The sequence below is a fragment of the Podarcis erhardii genome (genome assembly GCF_964252035.2).
Source record: "Podarcis erhardii genome assembly, chromosome: 5".
In the NCBI taxonomy this organism is placed as follows: domain Eukaryota; kingdom Metazoa; phylum Chordata; class Lepidosauria; order Squamata; family Lacertidae; genus Podarcis; species Podarcis erhardii.
In genome coordinates, this window is record NC_138509.1 from 45,915,894 (window position 1) to 45,942,159 (window position 26,266).

Genomic DNA, 26,266 nt, shown 5'->3' on the forward strand with positions numbered 1-26,266 from the left:
GCCCACTGCCTGGGTGGGTGTAATATAAACATGCAAAATCTCCAGCCAGAAGCAGCAACCACCAAACAGCACCCCTTGGGCTGCTATATGAATGAAAGACGCTGCAGGGTTTTAAAACAATGGGAGTTCCTACCATTCTGAAAACAGCATTCAGGGAACTTGAATTTACATAGCAATGTATGTCCATGTGAACTGTACTGTTTTACTGTGTGCAGCATTCTTCTGAAGACCTTTTTGCAGGAAAAAACATATGGACAGGAATCATAGAATTGTGGATTCTATTAGAATTGTGGATATTAGATTATTATAAGTATTTCTAAGATTCACTGGAATCTCAGCCATTTTCTAATGACACAGATCTAACAAACCCCACTTATACAGAATTACTGAAATAGCAGTGTAGTGCAAGCCTATGCATGTTTACTAAGAACTAAGTTCTGTTATGTTAATGGGGCTTATTCCCCTATGTGTTTAGGATTGCAGTCATAATATAACTACAGTTCTGCACAAATTCTCATTAATTCAATCAAGACAACATTTACATTCAGATATAGCACTGGAGTATTTAGGGGCACAGGTGCCACTTGGCTTCTAATATCATATACTATCATAATCCTTTCTTGAGAGACATCTTGTGACTTTTTTTAGCCCTGCAAGCAGGCAAGGATGATGGATGAGTCTATTAGGATGATGGCTGTGACTCCATGTTTCTCTGGAATGCCCTCAACCATTCAGCAAGAGGCAATGACTTAAGGAGCTTTTTAGAACTCAATTACACTGATCAGGAGTCTGTATATCCTCTTCGCTCAGCCGTTTCTCATACAGGAGAAAGAAAGCTCATTGCGTATGATTTCTTCTGGCTCCGAAACCTTTGTATTTATATTTCTGGAGGAGAGCTAATAAAAGGAAAATTAATTGCCTCCTTAGAGAAAAAATGCCTATCTTTACTACATATATTCTTGTCTCAGTCATGAACACAGCTGTTGCCCTGTCCCAACCATTTTGTCATTCTGCATCATTCCAGGTTATCTTGCTGTATTACCTATGCAGGCTCCCATTTGCTTACCACCATCACCACTATTCTCTCAATGGCAGTTTTTATATTGGGCATGTCGGTGATAACCAGGAGAAAACCTTAACTGTTGAAAAAAATCCCACTTCCAAAAATACTTCCTATCCAGGTTTTATTGTTTTAGGAGCACAAGAACAGCACATCCCTTACCTGAAGGATGCTCAGATAGTGAATGAGACTTCAGGCCAGTGGACATAACAGGATTTCCCCTTTCTCTCCTTGTCCCTGCAGCCTGTCCCAATCTGCTTCCAAGCGTCTCCAAACTCTCCAGAGTAGATTCAGATGAAGGCAGGAGTTGCAGAAGGGAGGCAATGGAAAGTCCCATTTGTGCAGGAGGTCTGCTGTACAAGTAGGAGACCCCAACTGGATTATCATTCATAGACTGGGCAGGCGCAAAGCTAAATGTGATCCAGCCCAATAAAAGACCAAGCTATGAAGTCTGGCCTCTCAAATGCATTTTGAGAGTGAAGAGAATAGTAGGTAGTTGTTTCTTTTTTAATACTTCCGAAGTAAGACAGCTTCCAACACAGCTGCATATGAGCCATGGTACAGGTACAAATACTCAGCATACTCAGTTATGAAGCAGCAATGTACTAGGCATGAATGGCTGTCTGTTTCTGTTCCTGTTCCATGCTACTTTCACATGTGTTAATTCAAAAGTCCTTTCTATCCTCTTTCCACATCCATGTTTTGTTTATAAAGCCATGAAAATTAATCTAAATACATAATTAAATGCACATTTTGAATGTATTTTCGCAGAATACATATGTCTAAACATTGTCATCTCTAAAACAGCTAGGTTCCCATCTCCTATCAATTTACAATCCCTACCACCAGGTCTTTATTAAAGCTTAAATGTTTCACAATTGTTTTGAAGTGTTGCTGGGTGGAATGTACATAGATGACTTCTTATATGATTTGCCCTTTGATTTTATCACTTTTGCTTGCTATTACTATGGAATTTAATTTATTAACTGGCTTGCTTTGTATTTATTTTTTCTTTTGTGTATTATTATCAATAAAGTTGCTTTGAGAGTTACCAAGTAGCAGAATATAAATACATTAATATGCAATAAATCATCATAGCAGTTCTCTTGCTGAATGGGGGCAAATGTCTAAAACCAGTTTATTCTTTTCTGAGAAAGAACTTCTGAAATGCTGACATCACTCTTTAATGGTGCACTACACATCTTAAATCCCCCTTTTGCCATCTTCCCAGCCATGCTGAAGACAAATTACAATTTGCAAAGGTAAATTGCAAGCGCTGGAGACAATGTGTGCTTCTAAGGTTTTTCAAACTAGGCCTTTGGCCAGCCTAAGAGAGCTCTTATTCAACATAAAACTGAATATGTGGTTTATCCTACCATGCCCAAAAAGATAACAGATTAAAAAGTAGATGTTCCCACTGATAAATCCAAGACTTATAATAGCATTAATTTTTTTTGAAAATTGCATTTATTAAACTATTTAAACTACTATTAAATATGTACAAAAGTTCAACTAGAAAATAACGTATTTCAAAGGAATCAACTAACAGAAAAGTTTATTACTGTTCAGACTGAAGAAAACAGTGTTTCATGGATAAGCTAAAAATAAAAGAATGATAGAATATACTGAATGATTACACAAAACACTACTTTCTGTGAAAGCATTGGAAATGTATCTTCATTTAATCCAGGATTTGCTTTATGCTAGCCTTGTAACGAGCAAGTGGACGTAGTTTGAAAGAGAAAATTACTGAAGCATTGTGTCGGAAGTTAAGTAGACCTGCAAAATAAAGAAGCATGTCTCAGAGAACTATCTGAATTTTCATAACATTGCAAATAAATTTTCAACAACTTGACATAAACCTTCATACATCATACATGTCATTTCTTTGCCTTTCCAAATCTAACAATTAAAAGTCTGCAACTGGAAGCTGAAAAGCTCTAATTTAGGAGACACTATCACTTGGCACAAGTTAACTTCTATGGATCACTACAAGAATTCTTCAGTGTCTGGTTGAAGACTGGCATAAGCAACATGTCTGAAAAGCATATTAATGTTTCAGAAATTCATTTAAAGGCAGAAAGAAGTCCAAATAGATGCCTGTCTAAATGCATTGCAATTACGTTACAATTATTTTGCGAATACACAGATACGCTCTGCCTTGTCTCAGCTCATTACCGACTCAAACAATTTGCCCTTCTGGGATCAATTGTTTGCTAATAAATAATTGTTTGCAGCAACAAAATGTTATTAAGTACTATTCTTATTAGTTTTGCTTCTACATCCTGTAATAAGATTCAAAACTAACTAATTCCCAGGAGTCTAACCTTAACCTTGCTGTGTTTAACAGCCCAGGAAATGATGAACCATCTGTTTCAGAAAATAATGGACAGCCAAGAGGAAATATTGTTTAATTGAAGATTAACCTCCTCAGAAAGCAGAACGAAGCATCCCTATAATTAGCAAACACAACGCAAGGATAGAAACAGCTGAAATCAAAGTCATATGGTCAGGCCCTCAATCGACTGAAGACTGCTTCCCATGCTATAATTCTCATTAATGCAAGTAATCTGCAGGAGCACTCCCATTAACATGGTGTAATGTGGGAAGTAGTTCCAAATATCTTTCTTTTTTTTTAAATCCCACTATGCTGATTTTGGCAAGTTGCATTCATATTAGTGTAACAGATGATAGCATGACAAAGTCAAGGCTGGGGGAAATCGACTAAAAATCTAGAATATACTTTTAAATCGTGGTTATGCCTGGAAAGTAGAACTGTGATGCTGGCTCTTAAGAATTTGAAATACCATGAGTGCTTATAGTACTCCCAGAAGCAGCACAGCAACAAATATTTACAAAAGGTCTGGTGGCATTTCCTTATGCTAAACATAAAGGAAATATCATTACTAACTGTTCTACTGTCAGTATCTCACTCAGCATAGATACTCAACATAGATCGGCTGATTAAGTCAAATGTGATGAACCTGACCTACGGTAAAAGAGGTTTGAGAAAAGGTAGCCAGTACTGCAACTCTATACGGACTTACCAGGGAGTAAGGCCCATTGAACTCAATAGGTCTTATTTCTGAGTAGGCATGTTTAGAATTGCACTATTATATAATAAAGTTTTAAATAAATAAGTAAGAGTTACACAGTGAGTTTTATAAGAAAAAGTCTGCCTGGATTGCTCCTACTGGGAAAAGGAGAGGGGTGTTTTTTGTTGTTTCCTCATTTCCCCTGCATTCCTGGAAAAACTGATCCAGAGTTAAAGGTGGAAACTTTAAATAAACCTTTTGCCTTTTTTTATTAGTTTCTGTAAACACAACTTCTGCATTAATTTGGTATTGTTCATTTTAGTTCAATTTTTCATGATCGCATCTTTGTTTGTCTCATATCTGTATCCTTCACCATGATGCAACACTTTAGTATACACAATTCTTCTCTACTTTATTCTCAAAACAACCCAGAGAAGTACAGTGGTGCCCCGCAAGACGAACGCCTCGGAAGACGAAAAACCCGCTAGACGAAAGGGTTTTCCGTTTTGGAGGCGCTTTGCAAAACGAATTTCCCTATGGGCTTCCTTCGCAAGACAAAAACCCATAGGGAAATCTCCGGGACAGCGGGGAAGCGCAGCGCTTCTTCCCCACTGTCCTCGGACCTCCTGCGAAGGCTGGCAGTGGGGCGGAGAGACCTCCTCCCGCCGCCAGCCTTCGGAAGGCTGCTCCGAAGGCTGGCGGTGGGAGGAGGTCTCTCCGCCCCACCGGCAGCCTTCGGAGGGCTGCTCCGAAGGCTGGCGGCGGGAGGAGGTCTCTCCGCCCCACCGGCAGCCTTCGGAAGGCTGTCCTGAAGACTTGCGGTGGGAGGAGGGTTTTCCTTCCCACCGCCAACTTTCAGAATGCTGTTCTGAATGTTGGCGTGGGGAGGAAAAACCCTCCTCCCACCGCAAGCCCCGGGAACAGAGGAGAAGCGCTGCGCGCCTTCCCCTCTGTTCCCGTACCTGTCCTGAAGGCTTGCGGTGGGGAGAAAAGCCCTTCTCCGCACCGCCAGCCTGGCAAGCGGTCTCCATAGGAATGCATTAATTGATTTTCAATGCATTCCTATGGGAAACCGTGCTTCGCAAGACGAAAAACTCGCTAGACGAAAAACTTGCGGAACGAATTAATTTCGTCTTGCGAGGCACCACTGTAGATTAAAATGAGATGTGGTGACTGGCCTGGACATCTCTGGCACTAGTTCAACAATAACTATTCTTGCTTGAAAACATATTGGGTGGGATTCACCCAATGAGCCCCATCAATGGAAGCCTGTGCAAAGACTTCACTTGCACAATGGAGCTCCCCTCCCCAATGAACCCCACAAATTGGCTTGGACGAGGAGTTGGGAGTACTCCCAGAAGGGGGGGGGGTGTTGTGTCTGACAAGCTGAAATGCTTGTGTAGACAAAACACTCACCATGAATTCCACCATTACTGTATAAGCCCCTCAACAGTTTTGTTTTGTTTTTTTAATCTCAAGAGCACAGGTACAGTTGCCAGGCTTATAACCTAGATGTGCTAATAGGCATTTTTAAAAGTGCCAAGGACACAGCATCTTCCAGGACACCCAAACCCTTTGAAGTTCTTTGTTCTGATCTCATGGGAGACACCGCTCGGTATTCCTTTGGTTTGACAGAGGCATAACCTAATACCCTCCCTCTTATGGCATCTATCTTCTGAAATTCCCATGCAAAAAGAACATTCCTTCAACACAACAAACTGTATGTCAATTACTTTCAGCTTAATTTAGCTGTACCTGATGATGCTTTACTATAAGATGCCCTGAGAACAGGCATTTGGAAAAGACAGAGAATACATTTTCAAATAATTTAGAATGCCCACAAACCCTGAACACAGGGACCCTGAATGCCCACACCAGCTTATTTGCCTGACATTATTCTGAGGCAAGTAACTGTACTCACAAGATGGGCTTAGAAAAGCCACTCTTCATTGACTTCCATGAAGTCCACGCCAGTGACTCAAGAATCAGATTAAGTTTTAAGTAAGAAATATCCACTTTTTGGATGTTATGTGAGGCAAATTCTACATCTTAATAAGCAACCAAATGCCAAGTGTGAGAATGCCCACAATCACTCTTAAGCTGCCAAATTCTTGCAGGAGGAAGCTCATGCCACACAGAGCTTTTCCACCAACAAGAGCCACTCTGATTCCATAACAGAAGTAGTGCATGTACACAACAAGAGAAAGAAGCTAGTTTAAAGAGCTAAGAATGGAGGGAGATATGTGTGTATCTATCTATCTATCTATCTATCTATCTAACTATCTATCTATCTATCTCCTATACACACCTATACTACAGCAGAGGTGAGCAAAAATTAGATCGGGGGTACTGGTAGATCTAGTGATCAGCAAGGGTTTCTGACTCCTAAAGGTTTAGCAACAAAAACATTTTCCACCTTAATAAGGGTGCTGAAATGAAAAAAATATTAACTCTTTTGTGTGGACTTTTGTGTGAAATGTCTTTTAAGCTCAGTTCAGTTTTGGCCCTAAAAATTAATTCCTATGTTGAGAATGGGCTCAGAAGCACTCTGTTCCTTAATTCTAAGTCTATGTATGTATTATTGTGTACCTAGGTCTGACTGGCAGATCATAGGGTTCCAGCAAGCAAGGAGCAGGAGTTGACCCATCCCTATGAATACTACAGCATAAAGGCCTTTTTGCATATTATCTTTCCCTACAGGCAAACATGCTCATATCTGCTGCTCCCCACCTTCCTGAAGGCAAATACACTAATGAGAGACAGCTGTGGGGCTAGTGGGAACAGCTAATACCCACAAAGGTTCCATACACTGCAGGCATATGCGTTTTCTTAGCACTGTAATATATTCAAGTGGCAAAACTGAATGTAAGATATAAACTCCAATGTGCTGAGGGAAAGAAAATCGCAATGTATTTAGCTTTAGGCTAAATTCATTTTAGCTTTGTGCAAGCAAAACTAGTGTTTTCTTTACCAGGAAACGTGGGACAATTCTGGACATTAAAGAGTTACACATACCATTTCAAAATTATTTTCTTATAATTTAAACCATCACTACAGCAGCTCTGCTTTGGTGTATTGTAGATGAGAAGCCTAGATCTATGTGCAGAGATTGCCAATAGTTCGAAATCTTAAAAATCCTAATATAATTAGACTCTCTCATATGTATTATCCTGAATTCTTCAACTTAATTTTAAAGCAATGAGCTGGCAATAATGCCATGACTTCATATAATAGCTCCTATTCAAGAAGAATGAGAGTTTGACATTCTTCTCCCACAAAACAAGTAGACAATTTTATCCACCAGCCGTCTATCAACCTACGGATATTGAAAGCTTGGGGAGAACAAGATAAAATCAACTCTAGTCCTACTGTCAAGCTGCACTATCTACCAGGAATCAATAATGCTATTCATGAATTTAGGAAAATTAATAAATCCTGGAATAAACAGTAGAAAAAGCTCAAATACAGGTGAAACTTACTCACTTGGGTTTTGTTTCGGCATCTGTCACTTGCCGAATATAGATACCATCTTCAGGATGTTCAACGTCATCCAATTCGTACATATATGATGATGCAATTGCAAGGGTGGTTCCATCATTACTGAAGGCTAGAGATGCTATGCTTGTAGGATAGCGGTGGAACTGACAGAGTCTCTTTTTATTGAACGGATCCCAAATATTGACAAAGCCATCGGAACCACCTAAAAATAGATTGCAAAGAGCCAAAGCAGCAGAAACGAGCATTATTGATATCTGTGCAATTAAATATAATTAGAATGTGCAATGATATTTCAGTTATTTAATGGGAGAAGCACATGGTACAAGATATAAAATATGTTCTGAATTATTGCAGAAAATTTTCACGTCAAATAATCTTACCAGTTTTACAAGTATGCAAACCAGCTACAAAGTAGAAACTGTATTTTTCAGCCTTTATTTTAATATATTTGAGAACTAAAGACAGGATACCTCAAATTCTCTAAAAGAATCACAGAAGAACTGAAGCTTTTCAGATGACTGCTTGGTCAATATAACTGAAGAATTATCAACTAACAGCACTAATAAGAAAAAAATAAAGTTTCATGTTACCTGTAGCAAAAGTGTTATGGACATTGTGGAAAGAGATGGCATTGACTGGATAAATATGTTCAATATTATTCTCCTTCAATCTGTGACATTTGAAAGCATATTTCTTCTTCTGTACCTCCAAACTTGGATCCAAATACTCAACTGCAACACGGCCTTCAATAGAGCTTAACACATAGCCCTATTGGACACAGACAGAATCCTCACTTATTCCAATGACTGATCATAGGGTTTTGTTTTTTCTTTATGAACTGCTCTATGTCGATGAAACATTTCTAAGATGTGCACAACCCAGTCTGTATGTCACATTTAACTATTGAGAGGCACAGGTGCACTCTGAGTCCTAAGGGTTTGTAAAAATGTCTGAGAAGATTCCAAAGGGAATTACAGATTATTCTCTTAGCAGTGTGTCCTGATAAAGAATGTTGTATTCCAGTTCTGACATTAACTCTAATCAGGGCACACACTAATGCCTTTTAGAAAGTGAGAACAGATTCCAAATGAGACCTCATTGGAGGAACCCTTTTGCTTATAAATAACATCTAACAAAATTCGCTTTCATTTAATGCCTCCTCTGCATAAGACAACTCTATATCTGCTAGGTATATCTTGCTATCTGACATCAATAAAAGTCTGTTAGGCTTTTCCTTTATATTTTTCCCACCTCAAGAAGAGCAGAAAATAATGGCTAAACACTACATTGAACCCCAGAGAAGGGAATGATGAGAGAAACAAAGACACGCTTGTTCTTCTGTTAATTCTCTTTGTAGCTTTGATAGATCCAGGAAAGAGCCATGCCCAGCACAGAAAATGACTCCTAAGCAAATAGTTTTTTATCTAAATCCTGTAACAGTATTTCCCAGAACACTAATTTTCTTGGCGCATGGCATTTATGCCACTCTACTGCTCCTGCATAATTCAGAGCTCTGTGATAATTTTAGAATTAAATACAATATTAAAGTTCCTCTAGTTTCCAACTCCATTAACAGCTTCAAAACCTCCTTAGGAAAGCACAGCAAATATATCATTTGTTTTAGAGACAGCAATAAAATTAGCAAGACTCAAAATAAACTTTTTGAGTCAAGATAATCATAAATATCAAACGCTGGTATAATTGAGACTATTTTTCTACAAACTTTCATTTGACATAGTGCAGCACAATTTAAATACCTGTTTGTTAGGGAATGCTCTGATGCAACGTGTCTGATATTTAAGACTTGATTCTCTTCTTTGTTGAACATAGCCCATGTTCCTCAAGTCCCACACCAAAACTCTCCGACCAGCTGTTCCCACTATCAATCTATCACCGGACACAGACAATGTATACACCTTGGAAAAAAGTTATAAAGTGGCATTACATCTTCCAGATTCAGTACTAGGATTTCTACTTTCGCAGCATAAAGGTAGAAGGAAAAGATTACCTGTTCCATTAACATGTTCAATGACAAAAGATTTTTAAAAGTAGAAGTCTAGCAGACTTAACTCTCCATGAAACACTAAAATGCATTCTACATGGACTATACAAGATTACCCATGTTAGAATACCAAAATTTTACATACTAAGCCTTGCTATAGAGATGCAATTTTTCTTGTTTGTCCTCCATATGTCTATCTTGTTCCTGCTAAGAGTTCTCCATCCTCAAAGGGAGACCATTCTTTTCCCAACCAACCTACAAACCTACAAAGCTAATTCTACCCTTTAAGTTATAACAACGTCCTTGCCAATTCATCTAACCCCAGCTTTCACAAATCCTCAGTAACTATAGTTAGCACAAACTATGGATTGCATATACATTTATAATCATAGTTGTGGTTTGGAGCTAATCATTGTTAGTACAAAAAAATTTAAAAACCCAGGTGCATATGTAATGTTGTTAGGCTCTGAAAGCAAAAAGTGAATTTAAATTCTTTAAATAAAATGTGGGGTGGGATGGGGAAGATCCATCTGCAAGAAGTAAGGTGAGATAGTGCTCAAGCTCATAGATTGCTCTCAATCTCTTATCCATGGTTAGCAGATCAAGCATCATTACATCTGTGTCATGATTACATAATTTTAAAGAAACAGTATTGTTTCAGAAAACAATAACCTACCTGTCAATTACACACAGAGAGAAAAATTTGCTGGTAGGAACATCAAAAATATATTAAACTGAACACTCAACTGTTTATTTACTCTTGCCATTTCAGCATGCATAACTAACCACTAAAAAAAATTTAATGGGTGTGATAAACTAGAAAATGTTGCTTAAATCAGTTTAAACTAAAAACAAAAGTTGTGTAACTAAGCAATTAATCTGTTATCAGGTAAAGTAACAGCTACTAGTTACATATTAGATATTTCAACTTTACCTTTCTAAAAAGATACATACTATACATGCTTTCATTCCATATGCTTAACATGTGGTAGATCTGGTATCTAATTACAGATCCTTCATTTATACTAGAACTAACAGAACGTAAACAGAATGCATGGCTACTGATTAGTTTCCGGGCCCAATTCAAAGTGCTGGTTTGGACCTTAAACAGCTGAGGACTGCAATACCTCCAGGACCGCCTCTTTCCACATGAACCTACCCGGACCCTGAGATCATCTTCTGAGGCCTTTCTTTGTGTGCCTTCTCCTAGAGGTCCAGAGGGTGGCAACACAAGAATGAGCCTTCTCTGCAGTGGCGCCCTGTCTGTGGAATGCTCTCCCCAGGGAAACTCACCTGACACCTTCATTATACACCTTTAGGCGCCAAGCAAAAACATTCCTTTTTAACCAGGCCTTTGGTTGATTTGATTGACATCCTATGTTCTTTTAAAATGTGGGTTAGGTTGTTTTTATTTTGATTATATATTTTGTGGTTTTATATTTTGATTTTGTTCTGTGAACTGCCTTGAGACCTCTGGGTATAGGGCGGTATAAAAATTCAATAAATTATTATTATTATTGATGAATTGTCAATGGCTCAAACAACAGTGACACAAAGCAAATTACTATACAAGAATGCATACAGTATAAAATGTGATAACACAAAAACAATGTTATGGAAAATTATATACAGGAAAAACTGCATCAGGAGTGTTAACTACCTTAAATCTCCTTTACAGACTGGTGTCATACCTGTGAAGTATTCTTTACAGCTCCCCATAGCCATAAATCAAATGAAACCAATATCATGAAATAGGCTAGGTATACACATTTATCAGAGATACTACTTAAAAAAGTGACATAATGAACCTTGCTATACCAATAAGAAGTTTGATTCAGTGTGACTGTCTATTATATGGCATTCTGCAAGCAATTCATCACAGTTTTCTACATGCTACATGCAACCATAAATCACAAGTAAAAAACAACACATTTTTATCCTGATCAAAGATCTTGCCAATAGATTCAGATTATGTAGTGCCCACGTTACTGGGCTATTTAGACATGATGTGGTCCAGACTGACAGCTCACCATTGTGATTAGAAAGTATTTAAAGTAGTGACAAAAACTAAAAGGTTTTACATTTGCATGTATCTGCCTATGAAAATGAAGACTGGCAAGAGATCATAAATAAAAATTTAAATACTGTCAATACAACTGCTGTTTAGTGGGCTGAAGAAGTTAAAGCCTCATCTCATCCATTTATCAAAACATGCAGCTATTCATACCATAAGGCTGCACTAAGATGTTAAAATAAAAGTTGCACCGTTCAAGTTACTCTTAAATGCATAGCTCAAGGTTTATTGTTGGCCGGAACTTTATCCCACCACTTTGTTTACAGTACTTATAAGCCAAAGTTACAGCAGGCAGCAAATCAGCTGCTTGGACCTTACTCATGGACCCTGAATAAGAAGCTGAAAGAAATCAAGCTGTGACAGTCAAAATTTCCTGTTTACATTGGCATAAATGGATACCATACCATAAATGGATGGCATAAATAAAGCCCTTCCTATATTGACACAATATAACATAGGCAATACTACCAGCTGGGTTTCTGGAATATAGCTTTAGCAAAAGAATCTCCCTATTATACCCAGGTATTATCCTGGTTTGTTAATTAACAATGGTTTCTAAAAACCAGTTTACTAAAGATTGAGCAATGGGAAAAAGCAGTTTAGAAACAAAAGAGGACTAAAGCTTTAAACCTTGTCCCTTTGTGGGAGGAGCACACAAGTCTAAGGTTTGTGGGGCTCAAGCCCTTAACAACAAACCATTGTTTTGTGTTATGTCTGAAGAGTGTCATTATATTTTCCTGGTGTAGCTAAGCTTGCATTAATTACTGAGAATAACTAAAGAGTTAACTTTGTATTTTTCTGGTATTTAAGTAGTACTTGTTAATCATGCAAAAACTCACTTAAGTCTGTAATTTTACTCTCATTAATAGTGTTTATAAATTTTTAATGCAAACAATGAACTGATCTGAAAGATATTAATACTTTAATTGCTCAAATGTATTCCTTAACCACATAAAAAATACAAGCCTACTAGAAAAAGAGCCCCATTGAACTTAACAGGGCTTACTTCTGAGTAGGCACGCAAAGTATTGTATTGTAAATTGCTTAAATACAAACCTTTTCAGGCTGAGAAAATGTTCCCGCATTACAAGGTGTTCTCGGATCCCATAACTTGACTGTTTGATCCCAACTTCCTGTAACCATTACATTCACCTCTGGACAATATTCAACACATCGGATAGGAGCATCATGGGTGCCAACAAGATTGTCTATTTTTTAAAAAAAGATTAGTAATAATCTGAACACATAGTTGCACTATATTTTTGATAATCAAATTTAATAAAAAGGACAAAACAATATTCATACAGAGTTAACAGGGTCTGATATACCATTCACTAATGTATGTGCATGCTGGGACATCTTTCAAAAGACGCTTGATCCTCTAATCTTCTCAATAGACATACACTTCTGAAGTGTTAAATGTAGACTAATAGATATCAACTCAGTATTTCAAAGAAGCTTAAGGGGGGTGTTGGTACCCATGCAGAGATTTTCAAATGAACAAAAGAGATTTGTGCACCTAACTCTGTTGGGGTCCTCTGAAAATCCTAGTCATGAATGGTGTGTTTGAAAGATCTAATAGTAGGTGAATGTAGCATGGCCACATTAGTTCATGCCTTTGCCACTTGTGAGTAATTAGGCACTTTCAGCAAAACTGTCAATAAACCTTTATTCCACAGCATCATCCATTTTAGCAATGTATCCTGTAGTATTAAACTGTTTTAGAAGCTTTTAAAGTGATGCTGAATACTAATCCTGTAATACTTCAGATTCTTTCTCCAACTTAGGAAAGAAATCAGTACTTTTTTTTAATCCTCTAGAATTTATTCTAAATAGCTTTCTCCTCCAAACCCAATTCTCCAGTATCTTTCAAGACATCAAGGAACCATTGCCTGGAAACTTCTTATCCATTTACAATGTCACAGCATCTAATTCCATCCTCTACAATGATGAAAAGCAGCTTTCCTGACATTCAGTTACTCTGCTTCCAAACAACTAGGTGTCTGATCCTATTATCCCTTTATCAACTACAATGACTATTTATCAATATTGTAGGGTATTTTGTAAAGGGGGTGGATGTTAAATGTCCTCTTATCAAGTCAGAACGTGCAATCATACTCACACCTTAAAATCTCACTCAACAGATGTCCCCCAGATTTCTCTACTACCCCCAAAAAAATATAATCACAGTTTAAGGATTTCATATTTAGAACCATAGAATTGTAGAGTTGGATGGGACCACAAGGGTCATCTAGTCCAACCCACTGCAATGCAGGAATCTTTTGCCCAACATGGGGCTCAAACCCATGACCCTGAGATTAAACGTCTCACAGCTCTAACGACTGAGCTATCCATTTACAGCATTTCCTCCATTGTCTCTTAAATCAATTCAAGCCCCGCACATTACTCTATGAACTCATAGTTCATATGCACATGTATGCGGAATAATGCCCTTCTGCCAAAATCTCAGGCAAGTCTAAACGACTGTAAAAACAAAGTTGGTGTTAAACAGCCCATAAATACATTTCTAAAGGGAAAATAACAAGTGAAACTATCAAGGATAGAAAAAGTACTGTATAGAACAAGGTCATACAAGCAATATTGACAGTTTCGCTTCCTCAACACTCAAGACTAGAACTGTAAATAAAACAAAAAGATTGTTTTTAAATAAAAATGTACCACCCTGCAAATATTTTATATACTCAGTTAAAGACAAAATACCACAAGGTTCTTAGCATGGAATACTCTTTCCTTAGCCTAAAATTCTGCATTGACTAATAAAGCTTTAAATGCACTAAATAAAATCAAGAGCAACACTATACAGAAATAAATGGAAGTTACAGAAAGTGCAGACATAAAACCAAATGACATAGTAAATATGAACTGTACAGAAAAGAAACACATTTAATTTGTACTTTAATGCTGTCTGTATTTATACCGTAAGAATTCCAGTCATAATACTTTTCTATTTCACGACACTATTTTCAGTGAATTAATCTACTGTTGAAACAATCTATTTTCTCCTACTTCTGCAGATTCTACTATACCTATAAATTAGCTTACCTTGATCAGTGTTCAAGTCATGCATTTTTAACTGCCGATCCAATCCTCCACTCCAGGCATGTGTAGGGTCCTTCAAGAGAAGAAAGTTGTTCACTTATGTTCTATATCTGTACTCCAAGGAACCAACAAATATTTGATAAAGGCATTATTTTTGCTTTAAAAAGTCTTATCCAACAGTGTCAGCAAGGGATCATCAAACCATGACCATTTCAAACTCATACATATAAGAATTGGGGATGGCACTGCTCTCCTACTGGCTACATACCCATTTTATTTTATTTCCACAAGAGAACAGGGCAACTGAATGACAACAGTAGCACTACAGCCAAAGGTCACCCACAATGGTTACTATAACTGTGAGAAGAATTTGAACCCCACCCCTGTGCAAGTGGCTTCGGCTCCTTCACTGGGGCAAATGCTACGCACAAAATTATGCAACTGAAGATTAGAAAATAAATTCTGTTATTAAATGTGTTTGACAATGCTAATGTGATATTGCTTCCAAAATAATTAATGTTGATGAAATCCTGCAGCATAACTATTATATAGGAATGAAATACTATACTTGACTAGGCAACAAAAAGATCAAAAGACAGTGGATGACATCCAGTGATGTCCACCCAATTGTGCAACGGACTTCTGCTCATGGAACAAAATGCCCCATTTTTGCGTATTATCACTACCACCACATTCTCTTCCAGTAGGTTGGCAGACCCTCCAAAGATGATATTGGAGATATTCAGGGGGCTACAGAGTGGAGGACAAAGCAGAAGTAACGTATGAGCAGAAGACCACTGATACAACACAATTTTACTGGTTTCCCAATTTTCCATACAGGCTTACAATAAAAATACATAGTTTTAAAAACAGAGCTGTCAATCAATTGAACAATTCTGTTCGGCCATCTGTCTTAACCAATTAAAATTAAATATTAACCTGTTAAACTGGCTTATTATTAAAAACCTCAGTAAGGGTACCTTTAAAAAAAATGATGAAGATAACCTGTATTATTAAAGGTTTTCGCTGGTTGTTGGAGAGCAAGACTATCTTTAGCATTCTTTTTTTCATTCCCCATTACAACAAAACATCAGGCCCACACAAGCATCAAAACAAGCTTAACTTACTTAACTTAAGGCATACTTAACTTATAGCTCAATTATTAATAAAAGGCCAGGACAGAGAAGCCCATGTGCAATTGCAAAGTGTTTCTGAGCACAGAAAGGGTGGTGGGTTGCTCCAGAGGGCCTCCCAGTCTTCAAGAGGTAGTTTCTTGTCAGCTGAAAACCCTGTGTGTGCAAAACACTGTGCATGGCACTTTGGAATCCAGCCTAAAGGCTTCAGTAACCTGCTAATTAAGTCAATTACACCTTGCATCCCCGTCTTATAACTTCAATAGTAAAAACACAAAGTAGTAAAAAAGACTTACATAAAAAGCACAGTCAAGTACAGCTCCTGTATGTTGATACTTGAGTCTCATGGTGTTGGCAGGAACATCATACAATCGAACAGAAGTGTCCCAAGATGAAACAAGCAGAAACTGAGATGTGTTAGGACTAAATTTCACTGATGAAATTCCATCTTCCGGTGGTTGGTTCAACTTAAATTCATTTGACCCAGTCATCTGAATAAGATAATACAAAAGTTATCTATAGATTATTATTTTTTCCTATATTATCTTTGGCAGATTTTAAAGAGAAATTACATCAACAAGAAAAGCCTGCTGGATGGGCCACTGGAACTTCTGCTCCAGAACTCTGTTGTCAATATGCAATATGCTGGTGACACCCAGCTTTATCTGTTGATGGACGGCCATCCTGACTCAGCCCAGGACACACTGACCAGATGTTTGGAAGCTGTGGCTGGATGGCTCCGTGGGAACCAGTTAAGTCAAATCTTTCGAAGACAGAGGTCCTCTGGCTGGGTCAGGACGACATGGGGTTGGGGGGCCAACTCCCATCTCTTGCGGGGGCTCAGTTAGTGCCAGCGCCTTCCGTCAGGAGTCTGGAGGTGCAGGCTGCAGCTACAGCAAAGGTGGCATTTTTCCACCTTCGCCGTGCTAATCAGCTGGTCCCTTACCTTTCTCGCCCTGATCTAGCCACAGTGATCCAGGTGACGGTCACCTCCAGGCTCGATTATTGTAACATGCTCTATGCAGGGCTGCCCTTGAAGCTGACCCAGAAACTCCAGCGGGTGCAGAATGTGAGGCTCCTTATGGAGTCCTTGCCACGGGACCACATTCATCCAGTGCTATACCAGCTGCACTGGCTCCCGGTGAAGTACAGGGTCAGGTTTAAGGTGCTGCTTTAAACCTTTAAAGCCCTATACAGCCTAGGACCCTCGTACTGACGGGACCGCCTCTCCTGGTATGCCCCATGGAGGACCTTACTGTCTGAAAATAATAGTATCTTGGAGGTCCCGGGCCTCAAGGAGGTTAAACTGGCCTTAACCAGGGCCAAGACCTTTTCGGCTTTGGCCCCAGCCTGGTGGAACCCTCTATCGCAGGAGACCACGACCCTGCGGGACTTGACATCCTTCCACAGGCCCTGCAAGACAGAGCTGTTCCGCCTGGCCTTCGATCCGGGCACAGTTTGACCCCCCTCTATGGGACCCTGTAAGTTACCTCTTTGGCCCTTTTATTGGCTAATGTGGGACCAACACGGATAGCTGGCCCTGATGAATACTTGATGAATACTTGAGGTTCCCAACCCCTATAGTTGAAATTTGTGGGCAGTCATTTAATTTTATCCTGATTCTAATTTTTAAGCTGTATTTTAATCAATTGTCTGATTGTGTTTTAATGTATTTGATATTTGATGTTAGCCGCCTGGAGCCCGGTCTTGGCCAGGGAGGGCGGGGTATAAATAAAAATCTACTTACTTACTTACTTACTTACTTACTTACAAGTACAGTCATACCTTGGCTCCCGAACACCTTGGGAGTCAAACATTCTGGCTCCCATCCCTTTCGGAACTTGAAATATGGGTACCCCCAACAAAAAATTTAAAATTCGGCTTTGTAATTTGTAATTTATGTGATTTTATTTTATTTTATTGGTCTGTTAATAAAAATTATTTTTTTAAAAAAACAACATTCTGGCTCCTGAATGATTGAAAACCGGAAGTGAGTGTTCCAGTTTTTGAACATTCATTTGGAAGCCGAATGTCCAACGGGGCTTCTGCAGCTTCCGATTGGCTGCAGGAGCTTCCTACAGGCAATCAGAAGCCACGCTTTGGTTTTTTAATGTTTCGGAAGTTGAATATCTGGCAAATTACTGAGCAGCCTGTAATGTAACATCTTATTTTGGGGGGGGGGGAGAAAAGCAATATCTCCATAACAGTAGAAATGTGGCCCAAAAAGAAAGGTGGCAGAAGAAGCATTAGCAACTTCTGCTCTTGTACATTGCTTATGCACAGGCTATTTTGGCTCTGAGAACATCAGTGCCCAGCTATGAGTCGTGAAGGCCGTTCCCTGCAAGACCCTTTCCACCTGGCCTAGGGAGCGGGGCCCAGACTCACCCAGCCCTACCAAAGAGGCTCTTGGTGAAACCACAGGGACATCGCTATGCCTGACAACAAACCCTAATTATTGATTCTTTTGCCCCATCTTTCTGTGCCTGCCAAACAGCCGTGTCATGCTTATGATAATATTTTATTCTCTTGTTAATTATGCTGTTTTAAATGTGCATTTTATATTTGACTTCACTTAGCAATGATTTTTTTGTTAACTTTGTGTTAAATATGTATTCTTCAGCTGACCTCCTTTGTAATGTTTTATTCTGAAATCTTTCAGATAATATTTTAGTCTTCTGATAATTATGTTGCTTTGACTGTATACTTTATATTTGACTTTCTTCAGAAATGTTTGATTTTGGATTGTTTTATTGATGTTTTAATATGCTGTAAACCGCTTAGAGATTTTTCTTAAAAATATAAAGCGGCATAGAAATGAAATGAACAATAATCAAATAACAGCATATGAAGAAATCAATGTGCTAGTATAACTGATTCCATATTATACAATGTATCTAATACCCTTGTGTTAGTTCCAACTGCATCTCTAAAAATGTACACTAGGAATGTGAGAATTTCCCTCTCACAGAAGTACTCTAAGGTTAAACCACTGCTTGTTTTCCCATATCAAAGTTCCATGATCATGGGATTACACAAATTCCTAGAGAATATGGCCCTCATAGTCATGGGAGCCATATCAGAACCACCAGCTGAGAGCCTAGGTACCAGTTGCTAGGGAACGAGAGTCACAGAGGGCCATAGATGTCAACTTTTCCCTTTTCTTGCGAGGAATCCTATTTGGAATAAGGGAATTTCCCTTAAAAAAGGGAAAACGTTGACAGCTATGCAGAGTGCCACTGCTTGCAATGGCATCTTGTTATCTTCGAATCCTGCTTCTTACAAGACTGACCACTGGCCTGATCCAGCAAAGCTCTGGTTTTGTCTTTAACTTATCATTTCAACGAGCCTCGGTCTTTACAGCACAAAACCTTGCCCCCTTGTTATTAAATGTTTGACCCCAGAAGCGACGAAGGAACCTTAAGGAACAACCTCGAGTATGGGGGCGGAGGGAGAATTCTTCATAGGATGCCCCCTGCTTATTATTCCTTAACCATATGTTATTCCTTATGGGATGCCTGCCCCCCCTCCCCCACCCCAATTTCTCAGAAAGGGAAGAAGGCAGCAAGAGCGCGCGGGCATGACGCGGGGGGGGTGTAATGGGCGTGGCCTGGAAGGAGGACCCGCAGCCCCGCTTCCCTCCGAGGGTTTGGAGAGGCAATGGCCGGGAGGGAGTCCCCCAGGTGGGCGGGGGGGGGAACGACGACAACAACAACAACAGAGGCGCCCCTCTTACCTTGTCCTCCAGTTTTCCGACGAGGCCTCTCTCTCACTTTCACACGCACCAACCGTCTTCCTCCTCTCACCACGCGCGCGCGCCTCGAATACCGAGCCAACTCCCAACAGCCCCAGCTCCGGCGACCGCCTCGGCCGGCGATTGGTTCGTTTAAAATGACTGAACGGACGCACGCACGCCCGGCATGCTCCGCGAGGCAGCGTTTTGTAGCGTCGACTACAACGCCCAGCATGCAACGGGCTCCAAGTTACCCTTCCGCTGCTGCCCCCCCCCCAATCTCTGCCCACAGAAGCCCATCTGCTTCTTTGAGTCTTCCTTCTTTCTTACGCTCCCTTCTCCGGGGCAAACCCTTGCGCTCCTTTCGCCACGGAGAGGCCTTTGGCGCTAGCGCCGTTTGTGAAGGCGGCTCTTGAGGCTGGAGAATGAATGGAAGCGGCTGCTCAAGCCGCACCTGTTTGGGCATAAAGCAGGTCCTTTGTCGCCTTCATAGGGAGATGGCTCCAAATAAGAGCGCTTTGGATCTGGGTCGTTGTCCTGCGACCACAGCAACTCTCATATAGGCCAGTGCTCCGTAGATTTCTCGCTTCCTCCATAAGACCCCTGGTTTATTTTCCTGTGTACACACCCGCGTCATCCCTGTATGCGGCAGCCCCGTCCACGACTCCGTTGCAGTTGTGTAGCAGAAAACACACCGCTGCAAAACCTGCATCCAGCAGAGTGTGTATAAGATTGCCAAAATTTCTCTGCACGGGATTTTTTTATATATGGGTTGTTTTCAGTTCGACTCCAAATTAAAAAGTTTCGCAGCTTTGGCTTTAAATGTATACACGTGTATGTATGAATACGTGAGAAAACTGGGAAGTAAGGGGAACCCGAGGCTTTTTTATTTTTTTCATTCCCGCCCCTTGATTATTTACATCGCGTTTCCTTGTACTTTGAATTTCAACACTGAGACGTGCGTGCATCATTCACACACACTTTTGTCCATGTGTAACTATCATGATTATATTGATAGAAAGGATTCCTACCGAACTATTGCTGGAACTGTTTTCAGTATGTGCATATAAATATCAGCCAAAATATTATAATTTCATATCTAAAGCCAAGTAAGACACATGTATACCACATGAATTCAGAATACGAGCATTTGACTCTTCTTGCTAGGCTTTCCTGCTGTTCAATGCCTCTCGCTTTGAGACAGCTTTTGAAATCCCTTCCTAATACCTTGAGTTCTTGGATCCTGACATATTTGCATAATCCTGTGTTCAGGACAAAGGACAATTCGCCTCTGAAAGGAAAGTCCAAGCGGTATCAGATGGAAATTAAACGCGCATGCTCTTAATAGCGAGAGCGATGATCATGAAAAAAATATTGTTGTAATAGCCCTGCCATTGATGCCTCGCGGTTGAATCGACGCAGAAGCAGCAAGTTGGGCATAGTTCCCGGATGGAGAAAGAAGGTGCTGGGGAGATACTTGACGGCCCAAGGTTAATCAGTCTACCTCGCAGCTAAAGCAGATTGCAATGTATAGATCTCATTGTTTTCCCCCTTTTTAACCTGCTAAATCCTTATGTGTAGTCATGCTTGCAATTAAAGCAGATTAACTGCAAGCAACCTTCACAGAAGGATTTCAGGTTAACACACACCACAGTTCTATGCAGGCTGGCTTTAGAAGTAAGCCTCACTAAATTCAATGGCGCTGACTCCCAGGCCAGTGGGTATAGGGTTGCAACCTTTTAAAAAGTGATGGAAACAACGAGATCTGTGCAGTACTAACTCCTGGGGGCCACTATGTCGTTGACTAAAGCTCGGCCAGAGTTTCCTCTACTATCCTGCGGTGGCTGAACACGCTTCCATAGAAGAGCCAAACTGCCTCTGCCTCTTCGCTGTATCGCCACTGGCCTACAAAACACTTTTTAAATATCTCCTGGTGTGTTGGACCAGTTCCAAGGTTTGCAATAATGCACAGGATTGATTAGCAATACGATTTGCAATGCGAGGATAAGGATTGCATGGAAACACCAAATGCATCCATTGCTCTTCCCAAAACGATTTTTTGTTTTGTTTTGCTTCACTGCGTGCGATTGAGATGGGCGACGGATCTGAGTTATGCAAACCGAATATATGCAAACACCATGCACGTCTGTGATGCTATGTACTGTGTGGGTGACAGAGAGGGGTCATTTAAAATCCAATAAACTTGTACTAAAATTCCACTTTAATTCGAATCATCTGTTTTGGGGTATGTTTTACCGAGAAAGCTGTCTTCGATATTAATGAATAGTGAGGCAAAACCGAAACATTCAAGGAAACTGAAAGTAGTAATAGTCTGAAGTCAAGAGGCGGAAAAGATTGGAAGGGCACTGATTCTAAGTACTTCTACTGGAAACAATCCTTGTTAGCAATATGAATAACACTTCATAACCAGTGAAATCCTGAAAAAAACTTCTTCTTTTTTATTTAGTTACAAATATTCACACACAACCTTCATCATAATGAAAACTTTTTAGAAATATATCCCGTGCATTACAGTGGAACTTACGCGGTCAAGGATAAATAATGAATATCCTAGGCTCTATCTAGATCTTTTGTTTGTTTAAAATAGAAGGACCAAGTTGCCCTAAATTCATTTGTTTCTGAGATAAAAGGTCCGTGCATGCACTTAATAGGGAATTACCCCCGTTGGCTTTTGAGAAAATGGTTCAGATAAACAATTTCAAAAATATTATTTTCCACGAAAGAGCGTATCCAGAGCTTATTTTTTACACGGGCCATATGGAGTATTATCCCCCCCCCCCCATTCTCCGTTTCAAAACATCGTAAATGTAATTTTAGCTGGATTGTGGTTACTTATTGCATTTTAAATAGTCTTCTCTATAAGATCCTGAGCGAACCAAGGAACAGGTGGCTGTGATAAACCACGTAACGGCGCCTGCAATTTAAATAACACTTGATGAAGTATTTACTTTTTGTTTAAACGATTCGCTTCCTCCTCTCGGCACATCCGAGGCTGCAGGTGTTTTGCAGCGCTGGGGTGAACGCTCAGATCAATCACGGCTTGGTTATAATGTCACATTTCTATTTAAAAAGGAGCTGGCATGAGATCTTGGCATTTAACAGAATACACCTCAAACTAGGAAGAAAGCCCATTTCCGGAAACACTTGTCAGCTCCGATCGCTTAATAAAGGACGTTCATCTTCTTTTCAAATAACTATATACATGAGCTGCTTTGATCCGAATGCGTTTGACATTTGCAAGCTTTTACCCGGATCTGCAGTGTAGAAGCTTATATTTTCCATTCACTTTAATGAGGGGGAGGAGGAAGAGAAAGAAGAACGCGCCCCATCTGTGGTTTTACGATGGAGGGCACAGAAGTAGAAGTGGCGCTGCGGTTAATATCAATGAGCGGGATGCGAATCACGTAGCATGCCTCTAAACAGCGCAGATCCAATGCCAGTTAAAACGATTTAAGCCAATTGGCACCTTAAGCGGAAAATCGGGCCGCTTTCAATGGGGTTTTTTTTCCCCCCTAAATAAGGATGCAGTCCAATACAGACTTACCTGGGAGTAAGTCTCACTGAACTCAGCGGACCTTTCTTCCGAGTCTCCCTCTTTTTCACCTCAGCAACTACTAAGAGTTTTGGGAGATGTGCTTAGACTCGGAATGGTAGGACAGCGACCCAGGGAACATTTTTTGGGCGGAAGTGAGAAGGGAAGGGAAGTTCCCCTGACGTGGAGAGATAAAAACCACTAGGATCGGGCCTGCCTGCCTCTGAGTTTCACTTGTATAAATTCAGTAACTACAGCTGGATTTAGTAGTAATGGACTGTGTAGCCTGAACTTTTTTTTAAAAAAAAGGTGTTTGGAATATCGGTTCTTGATCGTTTGAGCCCATACAGAAGTGGCTGTTTATTAAATATCATTAAATGACAATGGTGAAGTTAAATAGTCTGAAAGAAGTTTAAAACTTCCTGCATGTCTTTCTCCTGACTTTAATCCTGATCGTAACCGCAGGAGGAAGTAAGCCCCACTCAGTATGACCTATAAACAACGTGGAATGGCAGCGTTGTCAGCATGGCGAATATATCAATATTTCAGCTTTATTTTGATCAATGCTCCCCGTCTATTCTTGGATTTATTTCGCTGTGACATTTGCCACAGTTTTTGGACAGGAGCGCAGCTGGAGATGAATCGAGGTTTCCTGCGACCTCAACGAGAGAGAAGCCCCCATCGTTGCACGGATGAAACTTTCCTCTTTTTTCAAACTTCCAGCGAGAGGAGCCCAGAGGGCAGAACGCACCCAACTTTTCACACCTAAAACCCAAATACATGTATTTTATTTTATTTTTAGGGGCGGGGAGGTACGCCAACTGAAATACACAAGCAATCTGATCCAAGTTACCAACGATGTTTAAAATGCTTTATTTTCTTTTAAAAATATGTACAGATCTGAAATACACTATTATTATTTATTATTTCCCGCAGATATAATTAATACTCAGGGCAAAAAGGAACTGTGGGGGCGGGCGAGAGGAAACTGGAAAATGGCTGGCCACTCCAGCTTTTATCCTACCTGCGCGCACACGTAGACAGAGCCGCGCGGTTCTTTCTAAAGGTGAGTTGATGTGTTGGGTTTCCTGTTCTGCTCGAGGTCGGAAAGTCACTTTGTTATTATGTCAGAAAAGGACAGACTAAAGAAAATGGGTTGTGGAGGGGGCTCGAGGGAGAGAGGGCTGGAAGTGACACACTCTCTAGGGCAGTCTAGAAAACAAGCAGAACAAAACTAACCCAGAAAGGATTCCCATAAATAAAATGGTCTGGGGTTTTTTTTCCCTTAAAAAAAAATATAATCATAATAATGAATACACATGGTGTATTTCTTAACAATGCAAGAAGCACATTTCTCCTTTCCTATGAATAACAGGCGGGCGGGTGAAGAAAAGGTCGTGGGTGGAGACGGCGGCGTCAGTTCAATAGTCGATCTTGTTGTAGAGATTATAAAGAGGTAAGGCCGACAAATTGCTGCCTGGGTAGTATAAGGGAGCCGGGAAGGCGATGGATCTGGGAACCGGCACTCTGAGGAGGGAATTGTCTCTGAAAACCAGGGGCATGCCCACGAGAGTCTGGGCTGAGGCGTGGGCCATGTTGGCCGCCTCCAGTTCCGCCGAGAGTTGCCGTTTCCATTTGTTCCTGCGGTTCTGAAACCAGGTTTTCACCTGGGTCTCTGTCAGCTGCAAGCTGGAGGCCAGGCAGGCGCGCTCCGAGCTGCTCAGGTAGCGCTTCATGTCGAAGGTGGACTCCAGCTGGTAGACCTGGCTCCGCGAGAAAACCGTGCGCGTCTTCTTCTTGGCCGAGCTCGCCTGCCGCTCCGCGCCGTCCCGCTGCCGCTCCGACGAAGCCGGCGAGCCCGGCCCGAAGTGCTTCTCTTTCTCTTCCTTGAAGTCCGGCTGGGACGGAGAAAGGAAAGGGGGCGTCCGGTCGGAACTGATCGCCGAGCCGTTCCCCTTCGGGTTGCCTTGGAGGGAGAAATTAAAAAAAAGGAAGGGGGTGGAGATGCCTTTCGGATCAGATTGGCATGGCCATGTGTCCCTCCCCACAAACACACACAGACACCACAACCCACAGACACCAATATACGAATCCCACAAAACACTAAACTCAGGGAGCCGATTGCTGCTTGTTCCAGAGCTCCAATTCTTCCATATCTTCCTAAGAAAATATTTATCATCGTCATCATTCTATAAACGAGTTGCAACTGGAATTTATGAAGTCCTTTCAAGGTCAGGCAAAAACTTCAATGCACCTCACAGGAGAGCAGCCCTCCTTCGCATTGGTGCTGCGCTCACGAGTAAGTCTGTTTCCAAGTGTTTCCTTTACAATCCAGTTCATTCTCGGTTATAATTCTAAAAGCGCAACCTCATACTCGCCACCTCAAAACTAAGCCCCGCTGAGTTTAATGGGATTTACTCCCAGGTAAGTTATTCTATTAAGGAGTGCAGCTTAAAGCTACCACCGTATTCATTCTTTCTTTTTTTTGGGGGGGGGGTTTCTGTAAGCGCCACGGAATTCAATCTGAATTCTTGGTCAACGCGGTGCAAGGGCGTGCCCGTGTTTTCACATACGACCCTTCTCCTGCTGAATCGAGAGAACTTGACTTTTTATATCTTAACATTTCATAAATTATGTATTCGGGAATCTTGCGAAAAACCTCCGGCTTCTCTTGCCTTTTTGTTGAGGTGAGTGGGGGGGGGGGGAGAGATCACCGTTATCCATCATAATAAAGAAGTGATCTCCCCAAAGACTGGACGGAAAAGGCATGATAAGATAATAACATGTCTCTTAAAAACGAAAGGGTCCCTTAATCTGTATGACATCCGAATTTAGCACGCACAAAAGGAAACAAATACAGATTTTAAAAACAACCAAAACAAATAGCATTGAGAGAGCTTGAAAACTGCACCCTATACATTCGCAGAAAAGCTCAAACCGCTGTTTGCCGGGCTTCCCACAACCTATTCCATTCCTGATGTCATCTAGGTTAATTTCGCCCCCTAAAAGCCCGGCGATCAGAAAGACTGCTGTTCAAATAAAACAGTTACTTGCAAAGCTGAATTTTTCAACACACACAACACGCTGCATTCTTCCTAATAACACGGTCCGCCAATATAAT

The 26,266-nt window shown here is 40.6% G+C and overlaps 2 protein-coding genes across 3 annotated transcripts in view; both read right to left on the reverse strand.

Moving 5' to 3' along the window:
• Nucleotides 1–2,598: 2,598 nt before the first annotated feature.
• On the reverse strand, nt 2,599–19,752 carry BUB3 (BUB3 mitotic checkpoint protein). Of its 2 annotated transcripts, none has more exons than XM_081863776.1 (8): nt 19,596–19,752; nt 16,159–16,353; nt 14,733–14,802; nt 12,726–12,877; nt 9,351–9,509; nt 8,184–8,361; nt 7,579–7,795; nt 2,599–2,839 (listed from the first exon to the last, which is right to left on the reverse strand). In XM_081863776.1, the coding sequence occupies exons 2-8, from the start codon at nt 16,351–16,353 to the stop codon at nt 2,830–2,832; spliced, it is 981 nt and encodes a 326-aa protein (XP_081719902.1). In that variant the 5' UTR covers nt 19,596–19,752; the 3' UTR covers nt 2,599–2,829. The 2 variants fall into 2 exon arrangements, with proteins under 2 accessions (XP_081719902.1, XP_081719903.1); XM_081863777.1 differs by having other exon boundaries at nt 7,575–7,795.
• A 4,329-nt stretch (nt 19,753–24,081) lies between these two features.
• Nucleotides 24,082–26,266, reverse strand: part of HMX2 (H6 family homeobox 2) — a gene marked incomplete at its 5' end in the record, with an annotated part of 31,653 nt that continues 29,468 nt past the window's right edge. The window contains one exon of the mRNA XM_081862032.1: nt 24,082–25,111. Coding sequence (XP_081718158.1) covers nt 24,567–25,111 — 545 coding nt within the window. The 3' untranslated portion in view covers nt 24,082–24,566. The remainder of the gene's footprint in view (nt 25,112–26,266) is intronic.

Coding starts and splice junctions, on each gene's coding strand:
- BUB3 (XM_081863776.1), bottom strand. CDS start 16,353: ATGACTGGGTCAAATGAATTTAAGTTGAACCAACCACCGGAAGATGGA. Junction 14,803..16,158: donor TACTTGACTGTGCTTTTTAT/GTAAGTCTTTTT, acceptor CTTCTCTTGAAG/GACCCTACACATGCCTGGAG. Junction 8,362..9,350: donor GAGCATTCCCTAACAAACAG/GTATTTAAATTG, acceptor TGTGTCCAATAG/GGCTATGTGTTAAGCTCTAT.